The sequence below is a fragment of the Pteropus alecto genome, unplaced genomic scaffold, assembly GCF_000325575.1.
Source record: "Pteropus alecto unplaced genomic scaffold, ASM32557v1 scaffold101, whole genome shotgun sequence".
NCBI lineage: Eukaryota > Metazoa > Chordata > Mammalia > Chiroptera > Pteropodidae > Pteropus > Pteropus alecto.
In genome coordinates, this window is record NW_006432945.1 from 1,599,612 (window position 1) to 1,610,996 (window position 11,385).

The following is an 11,385-nucleotide window of genomic DNA, read 5'->3' on the forward strand; positions in this document are numbered from 1 at the left end:
GCGGCTGCCCGTGCGGAGGCGGGGGCTGCAGGGGCTCTGAGCGCTGTCAAACCCGTGTCCTTGGAGGGTAGGCTGGTAACGCAGAGCTTCTTGCCACAGCCATCCTGAGCTCAGCCTGTCCTGCCTTCTGTGCCCCTTCCCCGGCTGGAGATCCCTCCTCTCCTTTCCGGAAGGCTCAATAGAGTGCCTGGCTGGGGCAGGTTAGAGAAATTAACAATGAGTCCTGGCTTGTCGCTACAGCAAGAGGAATCTGACTAAACTTAAATGTGGTTTAAGCCGGAAATAAACTGCAGGAAGCAATTGACAAACATCCTTGCCTCCTCTCGCTTTCCTTTCCGGAAGGCTCAATAGACTGCCTGGCTGGGGCAGGTTAGAGAAATTAGCCCCGCACCTGTTCAAAGGAGGCACCTTTTGCATGGAGTTAAGCTTAAAGGCAGCGTGTGGTAATAGACACTCTATTACCCTTGAAAACTCCTTAGGAAGGTACCCCAGGGGAGGGCAGCATATGGCCCATGGAAAAAAACCAACGCCGGCAGTGTTTCCAACAATGTTGCAACAGCTCTGTTTCCTTGGTTGAGTACCAGATGAAGTAGTCGGTTTGCATTTCAGGGCCATGATGTACGAGAATTTATATATCTTTAAACACTTTAGAATCACAGTGAGATGAGATGCTCACACTGCAAGAGGCATGTGGGAGCTGAGACAGGCTGAGGGAGGAGGGAGGAGGGAGGATTCGCCGCCCGTGTCCTGCGCTCATTGCTATTTAAACAGATATTTGTTTCCCTCTCCTTCTCCCCAGTGCACGGTGTTTGATTCACGTGCCTGGAGTGTGGTCCCAACACAGTGTTTGATTCACGTACCTGTAGTGTGGTCTCAACATTTCAGAGGTTGCAGGGTGCTTGCATGCCCACTGATGTACTGCGCAGCCACAGGAACGCCTAGAAATAGATCATTATTCCCATTTAGCAGATGAGGAAACTGAGGCCCGCCATGGTTAGAAGCACATTAAGAATAAAGAGCACACCCAGCTCTCTCTCGTGACTCCTAAGTGTTGATCTCTCAGCCACCGAGTGAAGCCCTAAAGATGACGGGCACACAGTAAACCTTAAGCAACAATGAGTCCTGGCTTGTCGCTACAGCAAGAGGAATCTGACTAAACTTAAATGTGGTTTAAGCCTGAAATAAACTGCAGGAAGCAATTGACAAACATCCTTCCTCAGTGATTTTATGAACAGAAACTGGCGAGCAGAGATGCAGGATTAATGGGAGGGCTGGGGACGGGGTCCATGTTCCATGGAGGTTCTGTCCAGCCAGAAGTCTCCAGGAGGCTTTAGGGTCCCAGGCCTGGGCTCTGGCCAGCCGACCAGCCACTTGAGCTGCAGCCAATGAACTGGAAATGGGTTCTGACAGCACACACAGACACAGCCACGTGCCTGTGAGTCCGTGAGGAGAGCAGGTCTGTGAGTGATGGCGGCAGGCTGCTAGAAATTTCATATGTCGCTCAAACAAATGAAGAATCACAGAGCGTCAGGGAGAGCCTGGTCCTTGTTTTCCAAAGTAACCTCTGAGCAACCCTAGATGCCCTGGACGCATGTAGATATTATGAAAGGAAAGAGTCAGTTCGGGGGATGCCAGGTTAAACAGCATCGAGTAGGTGCCTTTAATGGTCCTCAGAGCCTTTATTTAATAAGGTTATGTGGATCACGACTCACCAACCAGAGGCAGCGAATCCACTTTGCGCAGAGTCTCCTGAGACTAATATTCTAAAAGGCAAACTTCAGGGAACCTTAATCTAGTCCAGTCCCTTCTTCCAAGGAGAGAGGTGGAAGCCCAGAGATGTATAGTGATCTGCCTGGGGCTGCACAGCTCCTCGGTGCCAAGCCAAAACTGCAGCCACAACTTGAGCTCCTTCCAGTGCGGCTCCCAACCCGGGGGATGATGGCAAGTCCAGTATGGGCCCGAGTCCAGGAAACGGTGGGGCCCGGGCAAGAAAATGTCCCAGCTTTAGCCTTTCAGCCCCTTCATAGCCAGGTAATGTAGGTACTGCCGTGACTCCTGTGCCCCAGCTTGGAGGCAGAGAGCACATTGTTATGACACATGGTCCAACCGATAACCTTCTCCCAAGACCCACAGGGCTTTCTGAGTCATGCTCCCAAGAAATGGAAAACCGAGGAAGCACAAAGCAGTCTTCGGGTAGCCTGAGTCCCCTGAGGGGAGAGAAAGAGCCACAGTGGTCCCTCAGGAAGGCTCCGAGGCCTGCTTCCCGTGCCCCAAGCCAAGCACCTGTGAAGGCAGGCTGGCTCTCCCTGTAAGTGGCGCTGAGAGCCATTATCTGTGAGCTGAAGGCTGCAGAGGGGGGCTCCTCAAAGATTCTCTCCTTCCTGTCTCCATCTCCTCTTGTCTGTGTCCAGTTTAGGAACTGGACTGTGGGTGTGGGAAACACATACTGGATTGAACTGAATAGAATGCCTCCGGATTAAAACGTAGTGCTCTCAAGACTTGGGCCGAGGTGCCAGGAGGGGCGGCCCTCTGAAGCAATTAGCCGAGCAGATTCATTTAATAAGCACCTCGGAGCAGAGTTCTTAATGGCTATGACTCGAAGTGGGAAACTTTTGATAAAGAAGCCACATGGAGGAGGACAGGCAGGACTGGGGGTCCAGAGAGAAGGTCCAGGGCAGTGTAGGGTCACGAAGTGGCCTGACACCTTCAGAGTATGATGTTGATGATGAGGGGCCACTGACGACTTCATCTGTCTTAAAGTTCTGTCTGGGGCTCGTGTTGCTCCCGTGACCGAATGGAGCCTGGGAGGAAGAGAAGGACAGTGACGCCCCATGGGAGAGGCATGTGAGGGGTGCCTGCCTCCTGGGCTCACAGCCCAAGACCTCTCACCAGTACTTCATAAACAGCCAGGCTGGACGCCTCCAAGGATCACACAGCTAGTCGCAGAAGCTCGGCCAGGGCTGCGCTCAGAGGCAGCATCCACCCCACGTCTGTGTGAAGTACTTTTCCCTCTGTAGTCGCCTCCCCAGCTGTGGGAGTTTTCCCCAAGAGTCCAGGAAGGCCAGCCAAAACACACGACTGAGCATGAGCCGAAGCCAGTCACTGAGTCAGGCCCAGGGTAGGTAAGGAATGGACCTGGTCTTTGTCCACGAGGACTCGCTTTCTTTTGAGTCTATGACCTCAAACAAGCAGGAGAATTTCTTACGGTCAGGGTGTCACAGAAGACGGGCTCAGGCTCACATTACAGAGTGACTTTGCGGGGGCTGCCTCTAGGTAGAATGGTCAGGGGACCCTCTTCAAGTATCCCAGGGGAGTTCTGCCTACCAAGAACTGGGCCCAGAGCCCATCCCAGGCCCTACATCATCTGTCCCTGAAGTGATGATGGTGACCAAGAAGCCAAGCAGATTTTGCCCTCTCTGCTGCTGTGCCCCTGGCAGAGCCCCGTGCGAGAGCTTTAGAGAGGAGGTCCTACCGCCTGCCCTTCCCAGGGCGCAGGGCTTCTACTGCATTTCCTCTCCAGAGCAATAGCAGGAATTCATCCCCCAACCCTTCAACACCCATCTCATCCAACTCCTCCGCAAAGCCTTCCTTAACGCGCCCCCCACCGTCCCCAGGTTCTCCGCCTCATCACTCACATCATAAATGTGGGCTGGACCTTCAGTGTGTCCAGCCTCTGGACCAGGCACTGGGGCCTCCCAGATGAGGAATCCGTGGCTCCCGCCCTTTAAGCGCTCGCATTGTGTTGCGGGAAACCCACACATAAGCAATCGGCCGACCATGGACCTCTGAGCCATTTTGGTGCTGACCCAATGTGCCCATTCATTGGCCAGCTCCTGTCGACTGCTCTGTGTTTTCAGGTATTTATTTCTATACCTCTGCTTGGTCTTTCCAGCTTGATGGTAAGCACTTTCCAGAGTAGCCTCATATCATAGAAATGCCCGTATCTAGTCCAGTGAGTATACAGGAGGTACTCAGTAAGTGCTTGTGGAGTGAAGAAGTGTTACCTCCACAACTCAAAAATGATTCCATGTAATAAGGTTATTTCCTTTGCCAGGAGACACTTTTACAGAATATTCGTGAGGTTCTGGCCCTACTGAGGAATGAGGGGCCTGAACCAGCCCTGAATGTCAACATCCTCGACATCTCCTGAGCTGTGCATGTGAAATCAGCTCTGAATCTCAGAGAAGTCGTCAGTGGCTCTTGTGGAGCTTTAAAGCCCAACAGAGGTTGTCTCCAGAAATAGAGAAGTAGGGAGTACTTTGAGAGCAATATTGGAGTGTCAGCCTTCTCAGAATTTGTTGGCTTTCCCTTTGAAAGGCTAGATTGCAGAAGTCAAGAATGGAGGTGGAGGTGGGGGGCTTTAAGAGAAAGAGCAGGACGCAGCATCGGAATGCGGGCCCACCGTTAGCTCTCCCCCCCACAGGGCACAGCGGCCTTGAGGTTCCTCTGAGGTCAAGGAGGGGTGAAAATGAAGCAGGGCTTCAGATCTGGGCCCCCGACTCTTCCACATAGCTCTGAAGATGGAACTACATAGTTCGAATGGAGTGTATGGGAGGAGGGGTGGGCGGGAAAGATGTTTTCTTATAGCCTGGCTTAGGCTAAGAATACTATGTTTTCAAGCTATTTAAGAGACGGGAAAGAAGGAACAGTGAGTACAGATCTGATAATGAGATGGAGATGCCTCCTGGAGAGCACGCAGTCATTCCACGGGGGCTCCAGAAGGGGGAGTGATGGATGCTGCCCAGCCAATGGGCCTGAGCTGGAAAGGCTTTTGATGGGCTCCCTGCCTGGAAAAGCGGTGTCTGCGCCCTCTTATTCTATGCAGGAGGAGAGAGACAGAGAAGGAGACACACAAATTAACCCTCTTGATTTGGCCCCTTTTAACATCCACCACTTTGCCCTCATCCCCTACATTCTTCAAGACTTCTCAGCTACCAAATGTCTACATAGTAAGGAGCATTTGGTCCAGGCCCAAATGTCAACCACTCCGATCAGTGGAAGCTCTGAGGCTAAGAATCTGCAGAATGGCATCTGGCTAAAGATAGCTCCCTGTTCTAATATTTCATCTTCCTCAAAGCAGTCTCTGCCAGTCAGTGTCCATTTGTCTCCACCTTGCAGACTGTGCCCTCGAAGTCCAGGGTCAGCCTGCCACTGCACTGCTGGCAAGTCCTCCTCGGACCGGTGCCTGGGCCCTGAACAACTGTGGTCCCTCTGAGCTGCCACCCCGCCAGTAGGAGAAAATCAGCAAATGGGCCTGAAGATACAAGCACAGGCCACCATATCTACATTTGGCTATATCAAATGCTAAGGAATTCTTAACGTTTCTCACATGTATTTTTCATAATAATAGCCACCAATTATTATATAGCCCAGTTGCAAATTTACACCCTACACTAAAAGATGCAAAGTAAGTGTAGCTTCTTCCTTTCCTATAAAATCTTACCCTACCAGTCAGCAAAATGGAAATGGGAAACTCTGTGTTTGAACTTGTCCATTATAACGTCTCAGGTTTAATAGTCTCATGTAGCTGACCCAGTGTCTTTGAGGAAAATACACAACCTTGAGATGGCCTTTATCCTCCCCCGCTCAAGTTCAAGGTGGCATTTTATGTTATAAGATGCTTACTTGACTTAGTTGTAGTATGGGAGAAAGGGCCTCAGACTTACCAGGGACCTCAGATCCCGGATGTCTGGGATCTCACCAGAGGCTGAATAGTGACCTGAGGTGTGACTGGTCCCATGTGGTCTATGGAGCATCGTGCCGACCCCCTCCACCAAAGGCCCTGATCCCAGCCATTTGCTTCTACCATAGATGCCCTGACCGTACCCGTCTCTTCATCCAGACTCCAGTTGTCATTCCCTCCAGTGCAATGCATCCCCTCACTGGGGGCATAGGCAAAGGGGAGCTGGCAAATATTTAATGTCTGGTTCTCGGAGGGCGAGGGGAGGCGCGGTGTGAAGCTCTGATTGTAGCATTTGCTTGTTTCCATACTTTAAATCCTCCCACCGTAGCCAATTTCACACTAACAGCGTGAGGCCAGGAAGCTGGAAGACGTGCACAGTCACCTGTCTGAGCGAGTACGAGCTGGCTCCAGCACCGCCCCCGCAGGCCCTGGGGAACTTCTGCAGTTCGTGCGACAGCATCTCACTCAGCTTTTCCCCGCTGGGCCTGCCCCGTCACTGCTTTCTGCTCTCGCAGATGTGGTTGCAGTCAGAGTTCCCCTCGGCTTCGTCTCCCAGCCACGGCATCCTGGGAAGCCCAGCCATCCCATCACCAACCTCCCCGTTCCCGGATGGATATTAGCAAAGACGTGTGCTCCTGACAACTACACCCTCTGCCTCCCCATCTCCTTCCCAGTGTCCACTAGGGTCAAAAGTATCAGTCTTTTCATGCCTCGTCCTCTCTAGCAAGGACCTCACTTGTGTCACATTCTTCTTACTCCCAGGGTCTAAGCCCACAGTTGTGTCTCGATGACTGAAGAGGTTTCCTTCTACGCGGTAGAACCTATTTTATGACACGAGTCCTCCAGACGGGGATCACCAGGAATGAAAACACATCGATTTACTATCCCCTAAGCATTATCTTTTACAGCTGTTTGAGACGTGTGAGACAACGTGCTAAGTCTCTATGGACACCATTTTATTTACTCTTCACCATAACCATAGGGGCCTTGTCCCCATTTTACAGATGAGCTAACGGACCCAAAGAGGACATGAGCCTGCTTAAGGCCATTTAACTAGTAATGAGTGGAGGTAGGATTTGAACTCAGGTCGACCTTCAAATCTATGCCTTTACCTAATGCTGAATTCTGAAGGCACAAACTTTCTCATTGTCCTGAATCTGTTAGAAGACCCCATGGATTCTACCGGAATCTTTTTTTTTTTTTTTTTAGAGGGGCAGCCATTAGATACACTTTCTTACTTCTCTGTCAGGTTTGGGGGAGAGGGCACTGGCAGAAATGCATTTCACCCACTATTCCCAGACACTCAGTGCCCCTCCCTCCAGCTGTAGTGGGCTAGCTAGGGCAGAGTACCCAAAGGAACAGAGAGTCCCTCCAACCCCCCTAACCACACCCCGAGAACACGCTTCTCCCTAGTACTCACCTCAGAAAAAGCATCATCACCCCGGGGTGCTCCTACAGAAACATGAGAGTCAGTCTAGACTTCTTTCACCCCACCTGAGGCACATCACCTAGTATCATAGGTCATTGGACCCCAGAATATATCCCAGGCCCCCCCACTTCTCTCCTTCCCGACCACCATGGTCCAAGCCACCATCATACCCCTCGCAGGTTTCTGCCCCCTACCTGTTCTCCATGTATCAAGTCTCGCCCCCTCCACTCCATCCTCCATAGAGCAGCTAACGTGAGCTCTTCCAAACCTCAGCGGTGTAATTTAACTCTCCTGCTAAAAATCCTTCAGTGTCTTCAGGTCTCACTAAGAAGAAAACCCAGTATCTCTAACGAAGTCCGTTAAGTCCTCCTCAGGACGGTTGTCTGCCCGCCTCTCCCGCCCACTCGCCAGGCCATGCCATGCGGAGTTCACACTGTCTAGCTCCACTCTTCCTTCGGCCCCTTCACGCCCTTCCCTGCTGTGGACTTGTATATTTTATTCCTTCTGCCGAAATGCTCCTTCACACATTGCTGGCTCTTTCTCAAACTTCTGGTCTCAGCTGAAATACGACCTCTTCAGAGGCCTCCCCTGACCTTCATCTAAAGAAGACCTGCCCTGTTTGTCTTCGTTACAAGCCTGGGTCTTGTCCTTTCATGGTTTCCCCACACTTGTCACTGTGCACACATCGGTTTACTTGCTCATTGCCTGTGTCCTCAGGCCTCCCCACCCAAGGAAGGCAGAGCCATTGTCCATGGTATTGTCCATCGGCACATACCCAGCACTCAGCACAGCACAGGTGTTGACTGTTGAGTGAGTGTGGTGACTCCAGGACTCTCATATTAAAGTTAGGACATGATTCAGTTTGGATTTTAAGGAACTATTTTCCCAGCACTGTGCTAAATGCTGTGGGAGTCACAGAGGAAACAATGCTCATTCATCTACCATTCATTCACTTAACCAGGTAGGAGAGAGGCGGGAATAGAAATCATCGGAGGAGGTGGGGAAGCTGGAAAACAGGAAGTCAGCCTGACTCAGTAACGTGAATAAACACCTTGGTGATCAGTTGGCCACACAGGAAACGCCTCAGCTCAGCTCAGATCCCCCCAAGGTGGACGTTCCCATGTTAATCTGTATGTGCACGTGTTATTGCCTTTAAACTCTGCAAAGCAGAGTTTCCACTTAGACTATGCTCTGAACCCCTTGAGCACGTGGCAAGCACAACGGGCATGCAGCAGATGTTTAATAAATTTGTTGTAGAAATTTAAAAAGCAAGAATAGTCTTATCCAGGCTTTGCTCTTCTTCCTTCCTTCTACTTGTTACATGAAGGATGTGAGTATTTTCAATTCTGTTTGCAACTTATTCTCATCTTATTCGAGAAATTAGCTGATCAGCCCCCGTCTTCCCTTTCTTCAAACAAAGCATCCCCGGAAGCTTCAACTCTGGAGGCAATGGGTCGAAAGGAAGAAGATGACTGCAGTTCTTGGAAGAAACAGACCACGAACATCCGGAAAACCTTCATCTTCATGGAAGTGCTGGGATCGTAAGTCGGGGCCGAGAGATGGGGGGTGGCTGGGCTGCCTGCCGGGGGGCTTGGGAAGGGGCTGTTCCGAACCAGCAGAGACTGACGAACTGGGACTGAGGCTGCTGTGACATCACCTCAGTAGCTCTAAGGGACCCAGAGAGGTGGAGTAGGGGCCTTGGGGGCGAGAGGACGAGAAGGAAGTGTGGGGTAATGCAGCGGACGTTTGCTACCCTGCAGCCGCGAGGGAACACCAGCTCTCCCCCCAACCCTGGATTCTTCCGCCTGACCCACCTAAGGAGCCCTGCCCCCCACATCTGCCACGACTAGTGAGCTCTTGCCCTGGTCGCAGGAAGGGACATTCTGGAGCACTTCCGGAGAGTCAGTGACCCTAGAAGAACTTTCCTGGGCCTCCTCACCCAGCTTCTTCATTCTCCTGCAGTGACCAGGTCGATCCCACTGTGCACTGTAGATGGAAGAGAAGGTTCTAGGGGGCCCCGGAGAGCTGGTGGGTTATGCACACCTAAATCAGCTCCCTGCCCCACCATTCTCTCCGCACCACGTTGGAAAACTCCTACCAGCCTCTGGGGCGTCTGTGCCTGGCCTCTGACAATGATGACATGGCTGGTGGAGCAGAGAGAGCTTGTCTGGAGCTGACTCTCTACTTAGTCCTGCCTCTCTTCTGGGAGAGCACAATCTCTGACGCAGGCTGGCAGCAGCTCTGGACCACTGGCCTCCATCGCCTCTGAACCCCATCTGGTCAGCTAATTAGTCAGGGCTAATTGGGCCCAGGGCCCAGGGAAGTGAGGGGAAGTTAATGGACTGTCCATTTAAGCAAGCTTTCTCTTTAGCCAACTCCAGCTAATTTTAGCTCCCTCTGCCTTGGCTGGGAGGCAGTGACCTCAGGCAGTGAAGGCTGCCCACACTTGCCCTGCAGACTGAGAGGAGCCAGAGTCAGCCCTGAGAGAAGGCCTCTGGGCACCCCCTTGCTAGGCAAGGGTCAGGCTCTGTACGCACAGGAAGATCTCAGCTGTGGTGCTGGTCATCGGAGCACTGGCCCTCCATCAAGGGCCCTTGCCGAGACGGGGGTGGCTCGAGAGGGCGTTTCGGCAAGAGAGAGGAACCAGGCTCGTGAGTGAATCAGAAATGATTTGCTAAGCAGCCCAGAAAATCAAGAGAAGGAGGGGAAAGGAAGCCTGGGAGGACAGGAGCTCATTCACCGTCTGCTCAGGCTTGTGCTGTAGGACAGTTGGAAGACGGACACATGCTGGCCTCATGGAGCTCAGTAAAATCTCCCACGGCAGCTTCTAAACCAGGGGACGTTGGAGTCTCCTGGGAAGCTTATCCTTCTTTTAACTATAAAAACGTTTAAGTGAGAAACTGGCATATTATCATATGCCAACTATGATTGAAAAAAAAAAAATTCATTGAATTGTACAATGTAAATACATGCAACTAATTGTCTATTATATCTCAATAAAGAAGGGGGAAAAGGTGGAAAAAAGGTGAAATAGTAGAGTATAAAAATGTTTAAGTAAAGAAAAGGTGAAATAGTGCAGTGAACGCCAACATACCCAACTCCTAAATTCAACAATTGTTAACACTTCACTATATTCATTTTACACACATAAACGCGCACATGCACACTCATGCACGCACTTCACTAAACTATATGTATATAGGTTGCAAACATCATCACACATCACCTCTGGTGAATCCTTCTGTCTGCATCTCATAAGAATAAAGTCATATTCTTCTATATCCACAAGATTATTGTCAAGTTCAAGGAAATTAATAAAAATTCTCTATTACTTTAGTGTAGGTAATTTTTTGAAAAATACAGATTCCTGGCCCCAGCCCTACTAAACTGGGATTTAGGACCCAGCAGCCAGGAATCTATATTTTAAGTGTTTTTGGTGGCTGTAACTATCCAGTTCTGCACTAATTTGGGGGACCAAGAGGACAAGACAGGGTACAAGTCACTGTTACAGCACTTGGGCAGAGCAGACTCCCCCCTTGAGGATGCACCGGAACCCTGTGCCAAAGGCCTCTTCCCTCTAGTCTTCAGCTCCTCTAGACAACCCACCAAGATTTTGCCAAATCTGCTCAGACACCACCCACAATTCCAGGGCCCTGCGGCAACTGTATGGACACTGGGCCACAGTAGGGGGCAGGTCACCCAAGTCAACCTTTTTTCTTTCACTGCCTAGGAAGAGCTTTTTCTCCTTGGTCCCCACCCTCCAAGGGCCCAGCAAGAGTGAAAAGCTCTTCAGAGCAGAAACACAGACCGGGTTCTCTCTCGGCAATCGTCCCCGGCTCTGAAAGCTCTGCTTGTCCTGCCTTCTGACCCCAGCAACCTTGGCTGCTCAAAACTAGCTCTCTGCTCTTCAGCCTGACAGGTGGTGCGATTAAGTCTTCATTCCCTCTCCCCTGTCCCTACTATTCCCTCGCCGCCCACCCCCGAGGCAGAAGGGCAATAACGCCATTTCGAGTGGCCACAATAGGCGCCACTGGCATACACTTCAGTGTAAATGGCTCCCTAGGAAGGCTTTCATTTGATCTCATTCCATGAGATGATCCAGAGTGGGCGTCAACTTTGGAATCAGGAGACCGTCGATGTGTAGTTCTAAAGATACAGGTGAAAAGGAGAATTCTGAAGGCAGACCCTAAAATGTCACAGCTGAAAGACATCTTTAAGGCCACGTGGTCCAACACTCTCGTTTTATTGATAAGGAAACTGGAGTCCCCACCCC

At 51.1% G+C, this 11,385-nt stretch overlaps 1 protein-coding gene across 2 annotated transcripts in view; it reads left to right on the forward strand.

Annotated features, from left to right (window-relative positions):
* The window catches only part of CAMK1G (calcium/calmodulin dependent protein kinase IG), a 29,038-nt gene that overhangs the window by 2,231 nt on the left and 15,422 nt on the right, over positions 1-11,385 (forward strand). For both annotated transcript variants that reach the window (XM_006907676.1, XM_006907677.1), the window contains exon 2: positions 8,533-8,653. In XM_006907676.1, the coding sequence (XP_006907738.1) occupies positions 8,562-8,653 (92 nt within the window). In that variant the 5' untranslated portion in view covers positions 8,533-8,561. The remainder of the gene's footprint in view (positions 1-8,532; positions 8,654-11,385) is intronic.